Source organism: Pelobates fuscus, chromosome 11 (assembly GCF_036172605.1).
Source record: "Pelobates fuscus isolate aPelFus1 chromosome 11, aPelFus1.pri, whole genome shotgun sequence".
In the NCBI taxonomy this organism is placed as follows: domain Eukaryota; kingdom Metazoa; phylum Chordata; class Amphibia; order Anura; family Pelobatidae; genus Pelobates; species Pelobates fuscus.
The window spans coordinates 10,384,148-10,408,345 of record NC_086327.1 but is presented as its reverse complement, the minus strand read 5'-3'; the positions used below and the strand labels follow the sequence as shown (position 1 = coordinate 10,408,345).

General features: G+C 42.9%; 1 protein-coding gene across 2 annotated transcripts; it reads left to right on the top strand.

The window, feature by feature from the left end:
• The first annotated feature begins 27 nt into the window (after nucleotides 1-27).
• Nucleotides 28-23,660, top strand: FBLIM1 (filamin binding LIM protein 1). 2 transcript variants are annotated; one of them, XM_063436135.1, is made up of 8 exons: nucleotides 28-207; nucleotides 5,591-5,783; nucleotides 10,355-10,644; nucleotides 14,122-14,257; nucleotides 16,505-16,680; nucleotides 21,235-21,413; nucleotides 22,075-22,192; nucleotides 22,697-23,660. In XM_063436135.1, exons 2-8 carry the CDS (start codon nucleotides 5,591-5,593, stop codon nucleotides 22,802-22,804), a joined length of 1,200 nt encoding a protein of 399 aa, XP_063292205.1. In that variant the 5' UTR covers nucleotides 28-207; the 3' UTR covers nucleotides 22,805-23,660. The 2 variants fall into 2 exon arrangements, with proteins under 2 accessions (XP_063292205.1, XP_063292204.1); XM_063436134.1 differs by having other exon boundaries at nucleotides 29-207; nucleotides 5,588-5,783.
• The last annotated feature ends 538 nt before the right edge of the window (nucleotides 23,661-24,198 follow it).

Below are 24,198 nucleotides of genomic sequence, written 5' to 3'. Positions count from 1 at the left end.
GGAGGAAGGGGCTCTGTGATGTCAGTAGGAGGGTCTGTGTCACTCACTGACCCCTGTAGAAAGCACAGCAGGGCTGGATCACAAAAAACAAAGCAGACATAGCTCAGCTATTGTTCTGAGAAGATAGAAAGAGAAGGAAGGACACACACCCACCTCTGCATATACACTCACCCAGGATTAACCAGGGATTTCCCACTGCACAGTCAGGTATGCTACCTCCTCTGTTTCTTTTTTTCTGCATTGTCCTCACTCTGCTTTGCCAAGATTCCTTACTATGCTCTCTGAAGGATGGGTGCTGGATATGGGACCCACTGGACTTTCTGTCTGACCTTTAGGGGTAACTATACTCCTAATGTGCTAGATGATTATAATTAGCTTATATCATTGATAAATTGAAATGACTGGGTCTGGGATTTTAATATCACATCGTCCCAATTGTCTGTGTGTTTTAAGTGGATTTGGTCTATCTTATATTTAGGGTTGATAGAAAGAGACCACTGACGGTACCCATGTGCACCATTGCTATTGGTGGACTTTGGGGGGGACGCGGAGTAATATGTAAAGGTGACCTGTCTTGTGGTATAAAGTTGCAGGAAGACCTTTTTTTTTGTTCATCCTCTGAGCACTACATTGCCTGAGGACTGGGTAGCCGGCAGCAAACAGGCATGTACAGTGGGTTTCGAATTATTGCACATCACAAATCAAATGACTTGGTGTGGAACCCAGTCTGTACAGGACAACAGTGATAAAATCCCCGTCTTACCACAGGGGGTTTGTGCACGACATGGACATTAAAATCAGATACTAATACATCCTTCAACATAAACCAAGGCGAAAAGGGAAAGTCATTACTATTGTGTATCCGTATAATTAAAATGGAAGCTGGAAGCGGTTTGAAAATCACAGTAGAGTTGGAGATAATTTAACTTCCTTCCTGTTAAGAGCATAATGTGTTTATACGTTCTGTGTTCCATTGAGATAATTTGTTTTATAAAATACATTAAGGTGGTTACAGGATATGCTTTATATATATATATTACTAGTTTAGCTAGCTTTCCGCTAGTAACATTACAGAAAGACTGCGACTGTGAGTGATGGAGTCTTTATTATAAACAGCAGGAATTATTAAAACTTTATTTCTGAATGGACTGTGATCTTTCACTGCTTACATAAAATGATACATCGATACCGATACCACTGGAGCGTTGCACACTCCACGGAAAAAATAGACCTTTGACCAAGATGAAGATAGTTCTGTTGTTTATACAACAACGTTGCAATTAACTTCCTTTTAGAAGTCTGCATAACATTGACGTTTGCGGTTAGATTACATGGGCCTGCTGGGATTTTTGAGAACAAATGTAAAAATCTAATTAACAAGCCATTTCAGGGTGATGTCTCTGAAATTCCTATGCAAATCTGGAACCTGCATGCTGCACACAGTTCATTGAAACTAAATGTCATGCAATCTATGTGTACTTGGAATATAATTGTCACACATCTTCCAGGTCACGCGTGGCTCGGCTTAGTCAGCACTCCACTCCCATAATGTGAGCCTGAAACACTTTCATGTTGGTGCAGGAACTGGTCACATACACTCAAGGCAAAGTGCACGTCTTTGGTAAACAGTAACAGGCAGAGATATCTGCCCTATACCACACACCCATAGCAAACACACACGCCCAGGCACACCCAGTGCCCAGCAGCATTTACTCCAAATGCTGCATGCACAACCATTTAATGGTTTGTGAAGGGGGGGGGTAATGCCTTAATTTGTACCACACAGCTTCCCAATGGAATAGAGGACTTACCAACATTATTAAAGAACACCTAATGTGCATTGGCTGACTTAGCATTCTGGGACCTAAAGTCCACAATCACCTAGAGTATAGAATGCCAAAGTTAGAAGTCACTGGTGCAATATCGTCTGCCCCCAACAGCTTACACTTTAGAGAGGGTAGAAAGTCCACGAACTGCGCTCAGAATTGGGTTGTTTCATTAAGCTTTCCAGGTGCCTCTATTTAAATCACTATTTTATAATAAGGGGAGTTAACAGATTTGGTGAAATTCCAACTGGATGAGTGGCGTAAGCACTAAACAGATAGCAGAAAATGCAATGCATTGACAATCTGTTGATTCTGACAATAACGATGAATGGACCATACCTTTTTTTTCAAAACGTTATTCTAGGAATGTATTAGAAAAGAGGGACATATTATAACTACAATGGAGTCTTAATGGTTTTTACTGGGTGTAACATCGATCAGTTATAGGAGCATCATATGTGCAACTCTTCGTTGTGTAAAAAAATGTCTATTGATCTTAAAGCGGCTCTGTCACCTGGTGGGTTGTATCTGAATATTTGCCATAGACCCCAGATAATGACTGATCCGCTTTCTATTCCAGTGGGAGACAGGGGAGGTTAGTTTTTAGTTGCCTAAACCTGTCCCTTGCACGCTCCACCTTCTTCTTCCTTGAGGTCCACTTCAGCTCCTAGAGCTTCATCTGTTATGAGCCGTCATCAGCGCTGTACTCTCACGCAATGAGGTTTATGTAGCATTAATAATTTTGGTATTTATATAGCGCTTTACAATTTTATGAAAGGGGGAAATTTAACAATAAATGAGACAATTACAAAATGATACAGGAACTATATATAGATGAGGAGCCTGCGCAAAGGAGCTTACAATCTAGATGAGTGGAGTATAAAGACACAGTAGGGAGGGCATCAAAAGGGCTCAGCAAACAAACAAGATGGAAAAGTAGCAGAAGTGGAGGTAAGAGTGGAGTGTGGCTCTTTAGGAGAGAGCAAGAGACAGATATTTGATGTAGAAGTTACTCTAGGAGGCCATAAGCATTTTTTAACTGATGGGTTTTGAAGGACTGCTTAAACGATTGAAGACTAGGGGAGAGTCTGATGGGTGTAGGCAGGATGTTCCAAAATGAAAGGAGCCACCCATGAAAAGTCCTGCAAGTACAAATTGCAGTAATGATGCGAGCAGAGTACAGGAGAAGGTCACAGGCAGAGTGGAGAGACCGAGAAGGGACATACCTATGACTCCAAGAAGCAAGGTAACATTGGCTCAAGTTGGTTAGAGCTTTATAGGTAAGGGTTAGTATTTTGAATTGACACCTATAGGATACAGGAAGCCAGTGTAAGGATCAACAGAGGGGCGAGGTATGGGAGGAGCGAAGGGTGAGAAAGATCAGCCTGGCGGCAGCATTCTTTACAGTTGGTAGCGGGGCAGTACGGCTTTTGAGGAGACCAACAAGCTTGCAAGGATGGACTGATGTAGGTACCATCAACTTGCAAGGAAGGCAAAAGAGGAGGATTACGAGGAAGACAAATAAGAAGCTTTGTTTTAGAGAGATAGAGTTTCCAATCAGAGATTGAAGAAAGGCAAGCTGTGACACGTCGTAGGATAGCAGGGAAGGAGAGATATATATCTGGGTGTCATCAGCGTACAGGTGATAGTGGAATCCAAAGGAAGTAATGAGTTTGCCAAGAGAGGCAGTGTAAAGAGAGAAAAGAAGGGGACCCACGAGACCTTCCATAGATAGAGCCTTCTACACCTCAGTCATAACTAGTGACAGATAAGAACTTGTCAAAAGGTAGCTCCACCTTTTGTCAAGTATAGCATAAAAACTAAAAAGTCCATACTTTGTCCTATTTATTTTTTGGCTGGGTTGGAATTTCAGTGAAATCCTAACACAGACTTTATAAACATTTCATAAACATTTTATCATTATAAAAAATGCTCATTGGGGAGAGGTTAACAGAGCCGCTTCAACTGAGACCTGTCATTTTTAATAGTATGTTTACTTATGCTTATATGTCTATGCCAAAGAAGAGACAGTTCCCCTTAAAAAAAAAAGAGTAGCTCTGGGGTTAAGGACAACATTTGAGGAAATTATCATGGAAACTGTTGAAATGTTACTACTGATTTATCTACATTTAGCGGTTTCACATGTGCACCACTCTGGCATGCAGAAGGCCAAAGTAACTTTGAAATTATGGAAGGAGCCTTCATACAAAAGTTCAGAATTCACAATGAACTTTGCATCAGGGATGGACTTCCAAGGATTGCTCTTTGTGAAATATGCCCTGGGAATAGGGCTGGAGAGAATGATGTCTCTCTTTTTGCCGTGGAAGATGTGAGAAAGTGTCTAAGCAGCCCAACAGAATGGGGTTTATTACTCCCTTTACACCCACACGTCCAGCCTGCAGCTGGGGCACGCTTTATAACTTCCCGTTAGCTGGTAATTAATGAATGTTTCAATGAGGTGCTGCGGCTTTAAATAATCCTTTTACACAGTATACATTAAGGGAGTTATTCCCTTAGCAGCAAATGGCAGTAAAATGGCAAATGATTCAAAACATTTTACCAAACACAAAATAATTGATTAACAAGATGAAGACTTTTTCCAGTTTGCATTATTTTGCAGTTCTGTACCCAGAGTGAATAAACATGTTTTATAGGATTTTTGTTTTTAATTTTTTTTAAATCTATTTATTTTTTAAATTCTTTATTTTTTGTTGTGCAAGTTTTAGCAACGAGCCTGTGTTGCCACAACAGCATTCACAAGCATAATATCAGAGTACATTTTCAAACATGGCAAGTAGAAAGTCTGTACGATTTTATAATATGAAGCAGAAATGGTAGGCATAGCATAGTATTTAAAGTATATGACATAGGAATATGCTTGGTCTATATATGCTTAGATAAAGTACTGACATGCCAACAATAGAAGGAAAAGGTGATGGTCGCTGAACTGAATTAAAACATTGCAACATATGAGAGATTAAAGAGTTAGAGATTAGTGTTAACCTGCTAGCTAGTGAAACCACCAAAAGCCAAAAGCTATTTAACTTAACTCGCTGAGTGTAAGGACATAGTAAAGTGAGCGGAGGGGCTGTCCTGGGTAGGAGTAGTGGGATATTTGGTACATTCATCCTATACCCATGGTATACAGGCAGAGATCAGGCACACGCAAAGGGTGATAGAAGTTCTCCAGGATTCCAGAACCCGCCGCAGCACACCAGCTCCTATAGCCATAGGCTACCCTTCCCTCGACAAGGTAAAGTCCCTGGGACTGCAGGGGGCTACGCGGGTGTGCAGCCTGCCATGTGCTACTCGCTGATGCCACTTGGGCCTCAGACCAGTTGAGGGTTTTTAGGCAGGAACTCGGGTGTGGGGCCCTTGTGCTGCTCGCTGCTGCCAATTGGGTCTCTGACCAGTTCAGGGTTTCCTGGCAGGAACTCGGGTGTGGAGCCCTTGTGCTGCTCGCTGATGCCACTTGGGTCTTAGACCAGTTGAGGGTTTCCACTGCTATGTTTACATCTGAAGGGTTAAAACCTGGGGGACCTGGCACCCAGACCACTTCATTGAGCTGAAGTGGTCTGGGTGATTATAGTGTCCCTTTAAGTGCATGCACAGTGCCAGGCCTGAGGGGCTGGGTACATGGTGTGCAAGATGGTGTACCCAATTTGCATACATAGGATATATAATGATATAAGATAATATCACTCCTTGCTGTTAGTGTTGTGTTTTCAGTATGTCTTAAATACTTTTTTTCTTTACTTTAGAAGATGTCGGGGAAACGAATGGTATCCTCAGTCCAGATAATGTTGGCTCCACCATGGAGAGCTGAAATATCACGCAAGACACAATCCCACACCCATGAGCAGCATGTTCAACAACTTCCCCCAACACCATCACCACCACCGCTAGAGCCCCTACAAGACCAATCCTGGGCAGAACATGCAGACTTTCAAAATGGAGGTAAGGTCTATAACAGTGTAAATGTGACAAATAGTGGTTAAGGGCTATCCCTCACCTGCAGCCTTACACAGAACCCAAATAGCTGCGTGTCATACTATTACCCAGTCCATGCCATACAGAGTCATCTCCCACTCGGCAACTGTAACCAAAATGCACACAGCTATCATCCACCCGCTGTCCAGCCTGCAGTAAACACTCAGCTATCCAATTCTGCTACCCTACTGAGAATGCACACAGTGATCACGACTTCACTCTTATACCACACACAAATATCTGTCACTCTTCTACAGTCTGTAAAACACACACAGCTATTTCTCACTCTTCTATCCTACCTTTAACATACAGTGCTAACTGTCACTCGCTTTCTCTGTCTGTAATAACCCTCCTGTTAAATACACTGGCCATTATTGTGTGAGGGTATCACAGGACTTGACAGATTTGCTTGGAATCACAGAGCCAGCTAAAGAAGTTAGGAGCCAGCTTTTTTTAAACATAAAAAAACAAAAAAAAACGACAAAAATACAATCCTTAAAGGGACACTATAGTCACCAGAACCACTACAGCTTAATGTAGTGTTGTGATTCAGGGTTGAGGTGGGAGTACTGCCCGTTGTGATTCAGGGTTGAGGTGGGAGTACTACCTGTTGTGATTCAGGGTTGAGGTGGGAGTACTACCTGTTGTGATTCAGGGTTGAGGTGGGAGTACTGCCCGTTGCGATTCAGGGTTGAGGTGGAAGTACTGGCTGTTGTGATGCAGGGTTGAGGTGGGAGTACTTTGCCCGTTCTGATTCAGGGTTGTGTTGGGAGTACTTTGCCCGTTGTGATTCAGGGTTGAGGTGGGAGTACTGCCCGTTGTGATTCAGGGTTGAGGTGGGAGTACTTTGCCCGTTGTGATTCAGGGTTGAGGTGGGAGTACTGGCTGTTGTGATTCAGGGTTGAGGTGGGAGTACTTTGCCCGTTGTGATGCAGGGTTGAGGTGGGAATACTTTGCCCGTTCTGATTCAGGGTTGAGGTGGGAGTACTTTGCCCGTTCTGATTCAGGGTTGAGGTGGGAGTACTTTGCCCGTTCTGATTCAGGGTTGAGGTGGGAGTACTGCCCGTTGTGATGCAGGGTTGAGGTGGGAGTACTTTGCCCGTTCTGATTCAGGGTTGAGGTGGGAGTACTGCCCGTTGTGATGCAGGGTTGAGGTGGGAGTACTGCCCATTGTGATTCAGGGTTGAGGTGGGAGTACTTTGCCCGTTGTGATTCAGGGTTGAGGTGGGAGTACTTTGCCCGTTCTGATTCAGGGTTGAGGTGGGAGTACTGCCCGTTGTGATCCAGGGTTGAGGTGGGAGTACTGCCCGTTGTGATTCAGTGTTGAGGTGGGAGTACTGGCTGTTGTGATTCAGGGTTGAGGTGGGAGTACTTAGCCGTTTTGATTCAGGGTTGAGGTGGGAGTACTTTGCCGTTGTGATGCAGGGTTGAGGTGGGAGTACTTTGCCCGTTGTGATTCAGGGTTGAGGTGGGAGTACTTTGCCCGTTCTGATTCATGGTTGAGGTGGGAGTACTTTGCCCGTTCTGATTCAGGGTTGAGGTGGGAGTACTTTGCCCGTTGTAATTCAGTGTTGAGGTGGGAGTACTGGCTGTTGTGATTCAGGGTTGAGGTGGGAGTACTTTGCCCGTTGTGATTCAGGGTTGAGGTGGGAGTACTTTGTCCGTTGTGATTCAGGGTTGAGGTGGGAGTACTTTGTCCGTTGTGATTCAGGGTTGAGGTGGGAGTACTTTGCCCTTGTGATTCAGGGTTGAGGTGGGAGTACTTTGCCCTTGTGATTCAGGGTTGAGGTGGGAGTACTTTGTCCGTTGTGATTCAGAGTTGAGGTGGGAGTACTTTGCCCGTTGTGATTCAGGGTTGAGGTGGGAGTACTGGCTGTTGTGATTCAGGGTTGAGGTGGGAGTACTTTGCCCGTTGTGATGCAGGGTTGAGGTGGGAATACTTTGCCCGTTCTGATTCAGGGTTGAGGTGGGAGTACTTTGCCCGTTCTGATTCAGGGTTGAGGTGGGAGTACTTTGCCCGTTCTGATTCAGGGTTGAGGTGGGAGTACTGCCCGTTGTGATGCAGGGTTGAGGTGGGAGTACTTTGCCCGTTCTGATTCAGGGTTGAGGTGGGAGTACTGCCCGTTGTGATGCAGGGTTGAGGTGGGAGTACTTTGCCCGTTCTGATTCAGGGTTGAGGTGGGAGTACTGCCCATTGTGATTCAGGGTTGAGGTGGGAGTACTTTGCCCGTTGTGATTCAGGTTTGAGGTGGGAGTACTTTGCCCGTTCTGATTCAGGGTTGAGGTGGGAGTACTTTGCCCGTTCTGATTCAGGGTTGAGGTGGGAGTACTGCCCGTTGTGATCCAGGGTTGAGGTGGGAGTACTTCCCGTTGTGATTCAGTGTTGAGGTGGGAGTACTGGCTGTTGTGATTCAGGGTTGAGGTGGGAGTACTTAGCCGTTTTGATTCAGGGTTGAGGTGGGAGTACTTTGCCGTTGTGATGCAGGGTTGAGGTGGGAGTACTTTGCCCGTTCTGATTCAGGGTTGAGGTGGGAGTACTTTGCCCGTTCTGATTCATGGTTGAGGTGGGAGTACTTTGCCCGTTCTGATTCATGGTTGAGGTGGGAGTACTTTGCCCGTTCTGATTCAGGGTTGAGGTGGGAGTACTTTGCCCGTTGTAATTCAGTGTTGAGGTGGGAGTACTGGCTGTTGTGATTCAGGGTTGAGGTGGGAGTACTTTGCCCGTTGTGATTCAGGGTTGAGGTGGGAGTACTTTGTCCGTTGTGATTCAGGGTTGAGGTGGGAGTACTTTGTCCGTTGTGATTCAGGGTTGAGGTGGGAGTACTTCGCCGTTGTGATTCAGGGTTGAGGTGGGAGTACTTTGCCCTTGTGATTCAGGGTTGAGGTGGGAGTACTTTGTCCGTTGTGATTCAGAGTTGAGGTGGGAGTACTGCCCGTTGTGATTCAGGGTTGAGGTGGGAGTACTTTGCCCGTTCTGATTCATGGTTGAGGTGGGAGTACTTTGCCCTTGTGATTCAGGGTTGAGGTGGGAGTACTTTGTCCGTTGTGATTCAGGGTTGAGGTGGGAGTACTTTGTCCGTCGTGATTCAGAGTTGAGGTGGGAGTACTGCCCGTTGTAATTCAGGGTTGAGGTGGGAGTACTTTGCCTGTTGTGATTCAGAGTTGAGGTGGGAGTACTTTGCCCGTTGTGATTCAGAGTTAAGGTGGGAGTACTTTGCCCGTTGTGATTCAGAGTTGAGGTGGGAGTACTTTGCCCGTTGTGATTCAGGGTTGAGGTGGGAGTACTTTGCCCGTTGTGATCCAGAGTTGAGGTGGGAGTACTTTGCCCGTTGTGATCCAGAGTTGAGGTGGGAGTACTTTGCCCGTTGTGATTCAGGGTTGAGGTGGGAGTACTTTGCCCATTGTGATTCAGGGTTGAGGTGGGAGTACTTTGCCCGTTGTGATTCAGGGTTGAGGTGGGAGTACTTTGCCCGTTGTGATTCAGGGTTGAGGTGGGAGTACTTTGCCCGTTGTGATTCAGGGTTGAGGTGGGAGTACTTTGCCCGTTGTGATTCAGGGTTGAGGTGGGAGTACTTTGCCCGTTGTGATTCAGGGTTGAGGTGGGAGTACTTTGCCCGTTGTGATTCAGGGTTGAGGTGGGAGTACTTTGCCCGTTGTGATTCAGGGTTGAGGTGGGAGTACTTTGCCCGTAGTGATTCAGGGTTGAGGTGGGAGTACTTTGCCCGTTGTGATTCAGGGTTGAGGTGGGAGTACTTTGCCCGTTGTGATTCAGGGTTGAGGTGGGATACACCCTGTTTTGGTGTGGAGCTCTGTTAGTGTGTAATAAAGTTATGATTACCATCCTCGATGTAAAGCATGGCTAAAGGCAAAGGACCCTATGATTTATTGAATGCCCCTCCTCCGCTGCCATTGTTTGTGAAGATAAAAGCTTCTCATTCCTCAATGTACATACAGCCAGTGTTAAAAATTCAAGGCATTGCTGTCCTGGATAAATTCCACGTAATTGCCAGAATTTCCCTCTCTGCTGGAGGCTACAGAGAGCTCCCACCCCTCCCATTCTAATCAACACCAGGATATCAATTGGGAGGGGGGATGACAAGACAAGTAAACAGATACTCTAGTTAGCAGTCTGCTTTTGGGCCATCCCTGTACTAAAGTCACCCATGCCTTCAGCCTAAGGTGAATTGATAGCACGCCTCCTATAAAGAGAACCAATCACTTGGTTGTAAAATGGAAAATGAACATATTACAGATGGCAATGTAACAAGCTTATATTTCTATATTTGATTGTAAGCTCATGGGCTATCTAACTAAGCACTTTATATAAAAGAGATTCAGTGGCTTTACGGGCAGAGCCCTCTTTACCTATTGTGTTTGTCTGTGTACATTGTACGTTCGCCCATAATTGTCCAGCGCTGTAGATTATGTTGACGCTTTATAAATGCCAGTAATAGATAAATATGTACGATTGTTGGAAAATCTTGACATTGTGTCATTGTATATTTTAATTTTGTCACTATGTTCTGATTTTGGTAAAGGTCCATCATTCCGGCCCATTTTCTTGGATGATATGCCGAGCACCGATGACTTTCTTGGCTCTGATCTCCCTCCACCTCCACCTTCCCCTCCAGTTTTACCAAAGACACCAAAACAGTTTCTCAGAGATTCCTTTCCTGCTTATTCTGCTCCGTTCCCGGAACCCACAGCTCCAGTTTCAATGAATGCACAGATGGAAGTTCCTCGAGCTCCTTTACTCGATTCTTCTGTTCAAGACAGGCTGAGTTTAGAACTGAGAAAGCTGGATTTGGCTCCCACCCCTTCTGTCCAGGTAAGATATATCTAGATTTCTAATTAATTGTGAAAGAAATGGCCAGGGTATCGCACGTTTTCAGCAAAATTCTCTTATTTTTTTTTGCTATCTTTGCAACTCTACAATTTCCCTGTAAAATGTGTAAGACCCTGCACATTGTACCCAGATTGCTGGCTCAGTGAATGAATCCTACAGAATGTGAAAAGGAATGAAATGTTAAAATGATATAGGCCTTATAGGGAATATTAATTACAACAAAATCCACAATAAAAATGCTGATATAAACAACTCGTTAATAGGCTAGTATTAATATATAATTTTCAGTCTTACTAAGCCCAGTCCTGATCAGTGTTTTTATAAATCCAGATTAAACAATGGGGGGCAGAAGAGTGGTTCAAGATGGGAGAGACGTTATGTTATTCTGAATCTGCAGGCAGATAGTGACCAGTTCTAATACATGCTAACACTCTAGCACCAGCTCTGTCTAGATTACTAACATCTACATTGGAAATTTTAAAGGGAGGGGAGGGAGAGAGAGACATGAAGAAGAAAAAAAAGTAAATTAAATATCTAAAAAAATATATATACAACAGATTCATACGATCCCACAGCTACACTTTATGTCTTGCCATAACCCCATGTGCTCCAGTTATCACCTAGGGTACCAGCTGGAACACAAACAAAACCGGAGGAGTACCCGAGCACGGGGAGCATGCCCGCAGCCGCTTCTGGCCTCGCTCCAATTTTGATTGTTTGCAGTGCACATGGGAGGACCCTTAGCAATAATTTTATATCCGATATACGTTCAATGGAAAAAGATGTACATTTAAATACATGCATGTTTCCATTAGAGTATATCTAAGAACAGGTTGTAAAAGCTGCAGAGCTCTTGTCTGCAGCCTTTGCAAGTCCTTCCTGTCTACCTTCACCCTTCCATTCTGCAGCTGTCCAATCACAGACTTCCCAGTGCAGCTCAATGAGAAGTCTTTGCAAGGCAGGTGTTCTGGGCAGTCGCTACCTCTTGAGTTTATTTCCACTGAGCTAAACAAACCAGGAAGTAACAGGACCGGTTGTCTGACAGAGGGGGGTGTAACCAGGTTAATTTACAAAAAAGTGCCAGTTTCTATTAAAATCTGCAGCTCTTTACACAACACACTTCAGCAAGATAAAGCGCTTTAGGGGTCTGGATCGTCCCTTTAATTTTTTATTTTTTTTAAATATTTCTTTATACAAATGGAAGTAAAGGCCCGCATATGTTACACAACTTTCTATAGTCCAGACTGTTTCCTGATGTTTAGGTTTTTTTTAGGAGGGCCCCTTGGTCTTGTTTAAAGTTTTTAAAGTCATAAGAAGGCACTTTAATAAAACAGGATGTGAAAGCCCCCTGGGTTTCAAGATGATACCCACAAGGACTTTCTCTCCAGTACAAGAGAACTGTAGCTCTCTCGTAGTGTGTTTTCAAGACACCTCTGACATGCAATAATGTGCTTTGTCATCCTGGTAGCATTTGAAAAAGCATTTGTCTCAGAAGAAATTACACTGTGGAAATTATTCCAAATGCTGGGTGTTTGTTCCATTTTACTAAGCGTTGGAAAACAATACATTTAGTGACCAGATTACAGGCAAATACAGTACTATGATGGAGGAGGGTTTGTTTCAAAGCAGGTTATTAGTAGAAATCAAATCATTATATAGATAATGCAGTTAAAATATGGTTCAATTGTCAGAATTAAAAAATGCTTTCCTTTCAATTAAGGCCTAACCGAGGACAGAAACAACTAAACCAACTATATACCATCAACAAACAAAATAAACAAATCTTTTTTACCGGCAATGCTCTTCCCACAGCGTCACAGCGGTGGGGAAACCTAATGCACGTGCCCAGCGAGCCAGGTACACATTAGGGCTTCGCTATAGGGAAGCTCTGAATCAATTCTAACCTATGGGGATTTTTAATACCCTGGAAATCCTTGTGCAAAGTGTGAGGACGTCCAGAATCATTTCACGGAGTTAGACTCTGGCTGATAAATATGCGACTCCTATATTTTATACAGAATTCACATAGGAGGATTAAGAATTTCAAAGCAGACACTAAATGAGGTGTACTAAATTTAAACCAAACTGGTCTTTAAATATGAGAGTTGCCAATTTAGCTTCAATTTGGTCATTTTAATCAAATTCATCTGAAAAATAAATCGGCATTTAGTGGACAACAGTTGAAGAGGCACTTCAGGCACCCACATGTTTAAATGCCAATGTTTGCCCTGAACATCACTTCCCAAGTTACATAGTTACATAGCTGAACAGAGACTTGCGTCCATCAAGTTCAGCCTTCCTCACATATGCTTTTGCTGTTGATCCAAAAGAAGGCAAAAAACCCAGTCTGAAGTGCTTCCAATTTTGCAACAAACTAGGACAAAATCCTTCTTGACCCCAAAATAGCAGTCAGATGTCTCCTTGGATCAAGCAGCTATTACCCCACTAATTAAAAATTATATCCCTGTATGTTATGTTTTTGCAAGTATTTATCCAATTGCAGTTTAAACATCTGTATAGGCTCTGACAAAACCACCTCTTCAGGCAAAGAATTCCATATACTTATCGCTCTTACTGTAAAAAAACATTTTCTTTGCCTTAGATGAAATCTCCTTTCTTCAAGCCTAAATGTGTGACCTCGTGTCCTATGTATAGCCCTGTTTATGAATAGATTTAGATATCCCCTCTCAGGCGCCGTTTTTCCAAACTAAAGAGATTTAAATTTTTTAACCTTTCTTCATAACTAAAATGCTCCATTCCTTTTATCAATTTTGTAGCTCGTCTCTGCACTTTTTCTAGTGCCATGATATCTTTCTTTAGAACAGGTGCCCAAAATTGCACAGCATATTCAAGGTGTTGTCTTACCAGCGATTTATAAAGAGGCAAAATTAAATTTTCATCTCGAGAATTTATGCCCCTATTTATACATGACAAAACCTTACTGGCCTTAGCAATGGCAGATTGACATTGCATATTGCTACCTAATTTGTTGTCTATAACAATTCCCAAATCTTCTCGTGTGTGGTTATCCCTAGTTCACTACCATTTATGGTGTAAATTGCTTGTGCATTCTTAACCCCGAAGTGCATAACTTTGCATTTTTCTACGTTAAATGTAATCTGCCATTTTAGTGCCCAGTCCCCCAATCTATCCAAATCCCTCTGCAGCAAGGCAATATCCTGCTCACATTTCATTACTTTACAAAGTTTTGTGTCATCTGCAAACACTGATACATGGCTTTCAATGCCCATTTCAAGATCATTTATAAATATGTTAAATAGAAGCTGTCCCAAAACAGAACCCTGAGGGACACCACTTACCACTTTTGTCCAGCTTGAAAATTTACCATTAATGACAACTCGTTGTACAAAGTGTGTTTGTAAACCAAGTAATGTCCAGTTTATATCTCACCTGGAATATTAAAATACACATTCACTGCTCAAACTTATTTCTTCACAGAAACCAAGCGCTGGGAATCCAATAGAATTGAATAAATCTAAAAATGTCCCAGTTTCTCACACCCAGCAGAAGACGGAACGATCAGCATCAGACAAGCAAAACCAAAATGGCCACACCATGAAGCAAGATAATGAGGGTATGGACCTGGTTTTATCTATTAGTGAAACCGCCTGTTCTGACCATTCCTTCACCCTATAAATCTTAGTGCTCTCCCAACCCGGTCACAGAGTCATTCACAGACAGCATGTGACCAACATTCATCTTTAGTACTAGCACAACAAGAACACACTCCCAGCCAGCATCTATACCCTATATATTGTGTCCCGTAATCAATACCAACGCATTCACCCTCACCTGGGACAGCACCGTGCATACTTAAATGGACAATTTAAACACCAAAACATTTCAGTTAAAGGAAGTGGTGTATAGATAATGCTTCCGCAGTCTCACTGCTTAATTCTCTGCCATTTAGGAGTTAGATGACTCTAGCTACATCCTCCCTACACGCTCCTTGAAAAAGAGCTTACATTTTCATTTACATGTGTCTTAGGCATTCCTATTTCCAGCTCTTTTAATTGCCCGCTAGAGTCAACAGCAGCCATGTGTGTCAAAGTTTATTTAAAGGAACACTCCAAAAGTGCACTATAGTGGATACGGTACCAGGAGCCACAACCCCCTTTCAGTCACTTACCTGAATCCAGCGCTGATGTCCCTCAGCGCTGGGTCAGGCTCCGCCCATGCTCCTCCATGCGCGACAATGGTTGCGCGCGCATTAGACCTCCCTATAGGAACGTATTATTCAATGCAGGTCCTCATGCAGAGCGTGAGGACGTCCAGCGTCAGATAATGGACTAAAGGTCAGTTTGCACTCCGGAAGCGTTTTACATTGCAACATAGAAACATAGAATGTGACGGCAGATAAGAACCATTCGGCCCATCTAGTCTGCCCAATTTTTAAAAATACTATCATTAGTCCCTGGCCTTATCTTATAGTTAGGATAGCCTTATGCCTATCCCACGCATGCTTAATCTCCTTTACTGTGTTAACCTCTACCACTTCAGCTGGAAGGCTATTCCATGCATCCACTACCCTCTCAGTAAAGTAATACTTCCTGATATTATTTTTAAACCTTTGTCCCTCTAATTTAAGACTATGTCCTCTTGTTGTTGTAGTTTTTCTTCTTTTAAATATAGTTTCCTCCTTTACTGTGTTGATTCCCTTTATGTATTTAAATGTTTCTATCATATCCCCCCTGTCTCGTCTTTCCTCCATGCTATACATGTTAAGATCCTTTAACCTTTCCTGGTAAGTTTTATCCTGCAATCCATGAACCAGTTTAGTAGCCCTTCTTTGAACTCTCTCTAAGGTATCAATATCCTTCTGAAGATAGGGTCTCCAGTACTGCGTACAATACTCCAAGTGAGGTCTCACCAGTGTTCTGTACAATGGCACGAGCACTTCCCTCTTTCTACTGCTAATGCCTCTCCCTATACAACCAAGCATTCTGCTAGCATTTCCTGCTGCTCTATTACATTGTCTGCCTACCTTTAAGTCATCAGAAATAATCACCCCTAAATCCCTTTCCTCAGATGTTGCGGTTAGGACTCTAACAAATTGACACAACTCTGACCATTTTTCTAGTTTACCTAAATCATTTGCCATTTGGCTTATCCCTCCTGGAACATCAACCCTTTTACATATCTTGGTATCATCAGCAAAAAAGCATACCTTACCATCAAGGCCCTCTTGATGCACTGGGTGCCAAAGGGTCACAGCACCCAGACCACTTCAATGAGCTGAAGTGGTCTGGGTGCCAACAGTGTCCCTTTAACCCCTTAAGGACCAAACTTCTGGAATAAAAGGGAATCATGACATGTCACACATGTCATGTGTCCTTAAGGGGTTAAGCATGTGCATCAGGTCCCAAATGCTCCTCTATGAGAAGCCTTGGATTGGGATGATGTTGTGGGATGCAGAGAGACCATCAGCACTGAAGGAGTCTCTGTACTGGAAAAAGATAAGTAAACATTTTTATTTTTAGATCTGAAATAGCACGAGATGATTGATTAGAACTAGAGACATGGGCACTGTAAGCATTAGGGATATAGGTTTGTATTCATAACACTGTATAGTGAAAAAGAAAATATAGACATATTATATGCCTAGCATAAATAACTAAACTAATGTAAAAGGTGCTCCTGGAGGGACCCTCTAGGTATAATGCACTGTAAAATCTATAAAAAATGGCATATGCTTTTTAATATGGAAATTGGGATGCGAATTTCCTCGTTTTACTAACACATTAACCCAGGAAGTGATAGTCATTGCAGGTATTGCCAGTTCTCTTTTATTTACAATATACGTGTGTTTTGTTTTGTTTAGGATCAGATATATGTGCTTTCTGTCATAAGGCTATCCTCCCAAACGTAGCTGCTATTGAAGCCATGAAGAAGCAGTACCATGCAAGCTGCTTCACATGTAGAAAGTGTCACCGCCTACTGGCCGGGCAGCTGTACTACCAGAAGGATGGACAGCCAATTTGTGATCACTGTTATAAGGTAAACGACATGAGATTATTGGCACTGTGTCACTCTGCTTCATGGATAATATAGCATTTTGACATGACAGATGTACATAAATTTATCTTACTATACTTTTTTTCCTAAAGTCATCAATATTTTGCTGTTAATTTGGTCCTACAAATATGACTTTCAAGTCCAATCTCAAACCAAAAAAGACATATAAATATATGTCCATTTTAAGAAATTGAAAATAAAAATAAAACAAAATAATTAAAAAGAGGGAACCCCTCACTTTCTTATTTGAGTAATATAATGAAATATAGAATAGAGTAGAAAGCGCAGAATTCACACTTTGATAAACCACAAACAAACACAACATTGTTCTATTTCCCACACGCCATAGAAGGAATAAACTGAATTCTTCTCTGAAACAAACAGACAATTCATTATCTAAATGTCTTACAAATATAAACTGAACTCCCATGAAGATTTTACACAAATCTCAATTAGCAATATGGTTATTTCTAATACATGATATCACAGCCTGGGTATGAAAGTCTGGTTACATATTTATTATGTGCTAAATCAAGTCAGGGTTCAACGTCCTTTACAAGAGAGAGCATTTCTCATTCTCAAAACGGTTTACCTTGGTGTCGATAGGTAAGCAGGTACATGCAGTGTAGACTATTATTTCTGTGGCTAACAAGACACAACCAGCAAACTCCAGAGTCACATCACATATTTTAGTACAATGAGAGAATCAATGTTTTATCTACAAGAAGTTATATTCGGCAAAGAAAATATCAGGTGATTTCCTGAATGAATAACATATTTTAGTTTTATTGTGATAACAAACAAGTTGTTACACGATATAAAAAGCATCTGGTGTGGAATACAAATAACGTTTCAGCTTATGGCAGGCGTAACAATAATGAGGTAATAACTTTATAAGGAGTTTGACATTAATAGAGAATTCAGGGTCTGGCAGCGCATGTGGGAAGCAGTCATTGATTGATGCAGCAGCACGTGTGGGGAGCAGTCATTGCGGGGTTCGGCAGCACATGTGGGGTGCAGACATTGTGGGGTTCGGCAGCACATGTGGGGCGCAGTCATTGTGGGGTTCGGCAGCACATGTGGGGTGCAGTCATTGTGGGGTTCGGCAGCGCATGTGGGGAGCAGTCATTGTGGGGTTCGGCAGCACATGTGGGGTGCAGTCATTGTGGGGTTCGGCAGCGCATGTGGGGAGCAGTCATTGTGGGGTTCGGCAGCGCATGTGGGGAGCAGTCATTGTGGGGTTCGGCAGCGCATGTGGGGAGCAGTCATTGTGGGGTTCGGCAGCACATGTGGGGTGCAGTCATTGTGGGGTTCGGCAGCGCATGTGGGGAGCAGTCATTGTGGGGTTCGGCAGCGCATGTGGGGAGCAGTCATTGTGGGGTTCGGCAGCGCATGTGGGGAGCAGTCATTGTGGGGTTCGGCAGCGCATGTGGGGAGCAGTCATTGTGGGGTTCGGCAGCGCATGTGGGGAGCAGTCATTGGGGTCTGGCAGCGCATGTGGGGAGCAGTCATTGTGGGGTCCAAAAGCAGGTAGAGAGTGCAGCCATCAAGAGAGTCAAGCTAGTTGTTACCCACCTCTAACCCCTCCCAAAAATGTACGAAAGAGTAAATAACTTTAGAGAGCAGGAATAGAACGGCCATCTCAAGATCTGGTGGTACATGCAGCATGCACATAGAGCTGCCATTCTGGGTTCAACTTGCACATAGAGTATCCATTCTGGAATCAAGGCAGTCCCTGTGTATTGTGCTCATAGGGTTTTTATTAAGGTAGGGATAGGCAACCTTCGGTACTGGTCTTACAGCCCTAATGCTGGCAAAGCATCAGGAGATATGTGTAGGACATATCATCTGGAGTGACAAATGGCTCAGAACCAAGACTAACCATTTTAATTTCACAGGTTTTTTTTGTTGTTGTTTTTTTTTTTTATAAATATCACAGTATGTTTTCCTATTTTGAGTTCAAAGTGATGCCCTACTTTGAAAAGCATGTCTCACAGATAATGTGGGTGTCATGCACTTACATCACTGAACTGGTTCCAAAATCAGAAGTTCAAGCAGCCAATTTTACACAAAACAGTAATTATTGTGCTTGGCAGTAGTGCAGTCAGTTTGAGAATAGTTTTGCAAACTCTGCGGATTCCAGTGGTCTTTAGTTTCAGCAAATCATATGGGTATCTATTACAACAAGGATCACTTTTAGTATTCTGGCTATCCTTGTGCCTCCAAGGGAATATATATTATTATTATATATATATTTGGCAGATACAAAAAAGAAGGTGACCCCTTCAAAATGCTCGTACCTGAGGCTGAGCCGTTCAGTTTTTTGTGCTTTTTATTAGCCAGTTAACATATGGACAGACTCTGATATATTATTACTGATGGTGGTAATCAAATATGTCTTCTTCAAACTTGCAGCCCAAGTATTTTGTGAAAATTAAAATCTAGAACTTTAAAATGCTGTTCCTTGGGGGCGTTGCCAACTGCCTAACCAGACAGACGCCTATTTGTGGAGCTCAGTACCAGAGACTAACAGAAGAGACCAAAAACCCTCAAACGGTGATAAACGAGTCCACACAGAAACTGTAATGGGGCGATAAAATAAGAAATACCGCCTTCCGAAGCCACCTAAAATACCCGACATTCGGCTCTGCTTTGCGAGGCCTACTCCGCCAGCACCTGCCAAGATGGCGCCCGAGGCACTCAGCGAGGAGGAGACCTCAGAAGACTCCCACAAGGACAGAGAAAGCCTTACCTCACCTCCGGCAGAAGATGGGGTCCAATATCAAGCTTCCGAATCGGAAGAGGGATGAAGAGGGACCTAAGTGACCTTAGGTGAAGAAATGCGGGAGGTGTGGAGGGCAGATCTGCTGAACACAAGAAAGGAGGTGGGAGATATCCAGAAGAGGCTTACTGATGTGGAAGCCATTGAGAGCACAAGAGACACTCAGCTACAGCACTCCAGGGATGCTATGCAGGACCTTAACTCACAGGTGCAGAAGCTCACGCGGACTGTCACGACACTAGACGCCCGGCATAGGAGATGGAACATCTGAATCCGAGGCATACCAGAGACCATTGGAGGTGAAGCCCTGTTGACATACATATATCGCCTACTAACAGTAATGGGAATCAGGGGGAGCACTGAAGCCGGCATAATAATGTCCGCATTCAGAATCCGCAAAGCCGCAACAGTGCCAGCAAAATCACCCAGAGACACTATAGTGGTCACGAAAGACGTGGTAGTTAGAGGGTAACACAGTGACCTTCTATGGGGACTTCCTGTTCGCAGCCCTGACAGAAAGAAGACTACTGGCACCAATGGCCAGAAGGCTACGAGATGCTGCAGTTAGATACCGGTTGGGTGCAGACGGATCCCTGGTGGTACCACGGAGAGACCGGACAATCATCCTGACCTCCACAGACGACTAGGAGCAATTCCTCTGACAGCTGAACTTGCAAGAGGCAGAAAAGGGAGAGACCAGAGGGGAAGGCAACCGGACGCAGCAACAACCACAGTGCAATCAAGGGCAGAAAAAGGCTATTACATGCCGGTTATGACGAAGAGACAACCCCGCACTTAAGCGGGTAGCTTCCGCACTCACCTTGTGAGACTATCACAGCCTCCGGTGGTCGTAAGACTGAGAAGAAGAGAACTGACATAGAACACTTGACTTAAGATTTAGCCACCTCAGCCCCATAGAGTCCCTGAATTTTACTTTGGGCACAGCTTAAAGGTGCCTGTAGAATGTCCAAATTGTTTGGATCGACTCCACTACTATTGACCCATGATAACCCCTAGTAATAGTTCGCTTCATAGGAATACCTACGGTAACCCGTACCAGATGTTTATTAAGTGATGTTAAAGATAAGTTGTTTTTTATTGATATTCTCATACTATGAATTTCCAAAACACCAATAAAATACAAATTGGAAAAAAAATGCTGCTCCTTGCATATGGCATATGTTGCAAGTCTCACACCCACTAGTAATTACCATCCTTAAATCTATTCAAAGCAGTGCTTATGCAGAATAAGGCAAGTCTTAAAAACATCTTAACAAACACACACTATTGTATCTACAATCTCTTTGACAAACAGATACATACATACTTTTTGGGAACTAGGTTCCCAGAATAACACTTGATACTGCATAAAAACGGCAACCAGTCTATAGTTTTGGGTTCCGTTCACTGTCCCGCGTTTCACCCGCCTCCCAGGCTTATTCCTGAACTCTCCTGTAAGACCAATTAGTATTAGAGAAAGGGGTTTGGCTCTATTCTGGTTGGTTTTATATACACAATGTACTGGAAGGAGACAGATGAATTTATTTACTCAGTTCTGGGAGATATGCCCACTAAAAACACATATTAACACTTATTCGTGTACATATACAATACTACTGTATGTTCCGTCTGAAGATGTTTTGTGTGGTTTTTTTTCCCATCAGTGGAGGATGTCAATCTATGGCTTTAATAAAAAAATAGTGCACTTAAAAAACACACAAAAAAAATAATATTTGTATTCTTCTCTTCTACAGGAAACACTGGAAAAATGTGCCAAATGCCAGGCACTCATCACCCACCATATTGTGCGTGCCATGGGTAATGGTTATCACCCAGAGTGCTTCACATGTGTTGTTTGCAATCGCATGATTGCAGATGAGAGCTTTGCTGTCGATGAATATAACGATGTTTACTGCGCAAAGGATTACTATAGGTGGGTAGAGGCTGCCAATTTCATCTTTCAGGCAATGCAGGGGGTGGGTGAAATTTTTTTCTCGAGAGCCAGACAAAAAAAGAAACAAACAAAAAGTCAGGGAGAGGGGAAGAGGTCATGCCAACTAAAGGGTTATTTCAACCAAACCAGTGTTTTTAATAAAATAAAATGTTATGAAAAGGAGAAAAAAAAAATGTGTGACCCCTTCAGCCCAATCCTCATCTTACTGCTACTCTTTGAGGGAAAGGAATGTCCTGAAGGATGGGCGGAGGTGATGAGTTGGGTAGCATGGGTGCTTAGGCTTCTATCATTGATTGTCTGTCGCCAGCGTGCTATGTGTTGACAGATGCCTTTTATGGCATATACACGCGCGTTCTGGTCTGGCTAATGCCGCTACCAGTGGTGGAGTTACACATCTGGCAGCAAAGAGCTGTATCTCTGCAGAGTTTATTTGTGAAACACACTGTACATACAGAGCACTATGTCCACAATAAAACACTGCAGTGATCGTGGTACTTGGAGTAACCCTTTAAAAACAGTTAGCATAAGAGGCATCCTTTGTATTTTACATGCTGTGTGTGGTTAGGAAATACTGTGATAATTCTTTACTGCTTTAAAACATGAGGTATCTATGAAAATAATGTATTGTGTTTGTTCCCAGGAAATATGCGCCTATTTGTAGTGTTTGTGACAAACCCATCATCCCCAGAGACGACGTGGATTCCTATAAAATTGAATGTCTTGGGAGGAATTTCCATGAAAATTGTTATCGCTGTGAGGTCAGTTTGCCAGTGAACACAGAATGGAGGGAACAAAATACGATTGGGGGAATATACTAAAGAGAGAGGAGAAATTTTTATTTTTTTAAAATCTAGCCACAAAGCATACAAATGGGACAAAAGCACAATTACCTTACAAGTGCAAAAGATACAAGATTTGCTTTTTCTAATTTAGGGTGCTTTTTAAAAAAAAAAAAAAATTATTGCACGATAAAAACATTGGGATATTAGTGAACAAGTTTAGTGAAAGGAACACTCACGCACCATATAGTGTGCTAGGAGTGTCCTAAGCTCAGATCAGAGCACTTGTGGCTGGACAGACAGCCGGCGGACCCCAACTAAGAAGTCAAACCATTCCGAGTGATTGACTACTTACATTGGAGGTGGTGTCAGAGCACTTGAGTTGTAATCTGTCTAACTAGTAGAATTAAATAAGTGGCTTTTATAAAGGTTAGTGGTAAGAATGCAACAATATCCACTGACATTTTTTTATTTTTTTTGCAGAAATGTCACATTACTCTGTCCCTGGAGCCTACAGAAAGTGGCTGCTATCCACTGAAAGGTCATATAATGTGCAAGCCTTGCCATCTTTCATGGACCGACCAGTTGTAACAGATGTCTGTAGCCTACACAATTCAACGCCACTAGTATTTGCAAAATGCAGAATACGGTGCCTAATCAGATTGTTGAGGCATCGGAACAAACCCAATTTTTCCTCTATACTGTGTCCATCTATTAGGGATAAACTTACTTGGTGTTCCAATCAACAAAGACAAAATGGTTTAGCCAAATGGCAAGGAGAGCATAATAACTCAGCATTGCTTTACTCAACATTTTACAGACAGCACCACTCAAACAGGCACAGTCCTGGGATTGTCACAGCTCTGAGTATCTCTTCCACCACAGGAATTGCTGATTTCACAAGATGCCATGAATCATAAAGTCTGTCTCACATGACAATAACTGCCCAATCATATTGTGAGGTATATGTAAGGGCTTTTTATGATCAATGTCAAATCACAAAATCATTTCTTGTAAAAAGGTTTCTTGTTTTTTTTAACGTGTGTTTAATTTCATTGAGACTACTCAAAACTAACTTCACTCATCAGTACACCCTCCCGCAATCTTGTGATTTTGTTTGACAATGAGATGTTGCCACATACGCAAGAATGGGCCAATAAGACTATATATTCTGGTTCAGTCTATAATTTCACATTTTATTGCAGCACACGGGACAAAGACAAACAAAGGCGTTAAAAGTCATTTGAAAATGTAAATATTCTGGACAAACATAACAGGATGTAATTGTATAAAAGTATCAGAGAACTCGAGGTTTTATTTTGCTTATTTTAATATTTAATTTCTATGTACGTACTCTGTTTTGTATTATAATTTTACTGAGTGCTTTATTTCTGTTCCTGTAACAAGTTAATTGCAGCCAATAAATTGTCACTGTATATAAAAAAAATGTGAGAATTTGATTAAATCTAATTATAGAATGATATACTTGGATTAATTTAGGTGTTAAAGCATAGCATTATCAATAGTTTGCTTAAAGGTGTAAAGGCAGATTTTCAAGTCTGTTTAAAAGACAACTGTGAAATTTCCAAATTTAGGCGCCTGAACGCCGACATACATCGTCGAAAAAAAAAACCAAATCACCCACACACAACGAGGGCAAGACCCGGTCACACCACATGCCGTTTTTCCAGGCGGCCAAGACGCCAAAAAAGAAACTGAAAACCAGGGCCTACCCCACCACCCAAAGCCTGGACCTGGCAGCTCTATTTGGCGCCTTCACACCGCCGGGTAGATCCGGAGAGCGGCCGGCACAGCAAAACGCAACTGCCGCCGAGATGGGACGCAGACCCCACAAATCACCTGCACATACTGCACATGCACATGCTCCAGAGGCAGCCTCCGCCTAAAATGGCGACGTATGGGAACAGCAAGGCCGCGGAACCTCCAGAGAGCCCTTTACAGCCTCTCCAGCCTCACACTGGGCA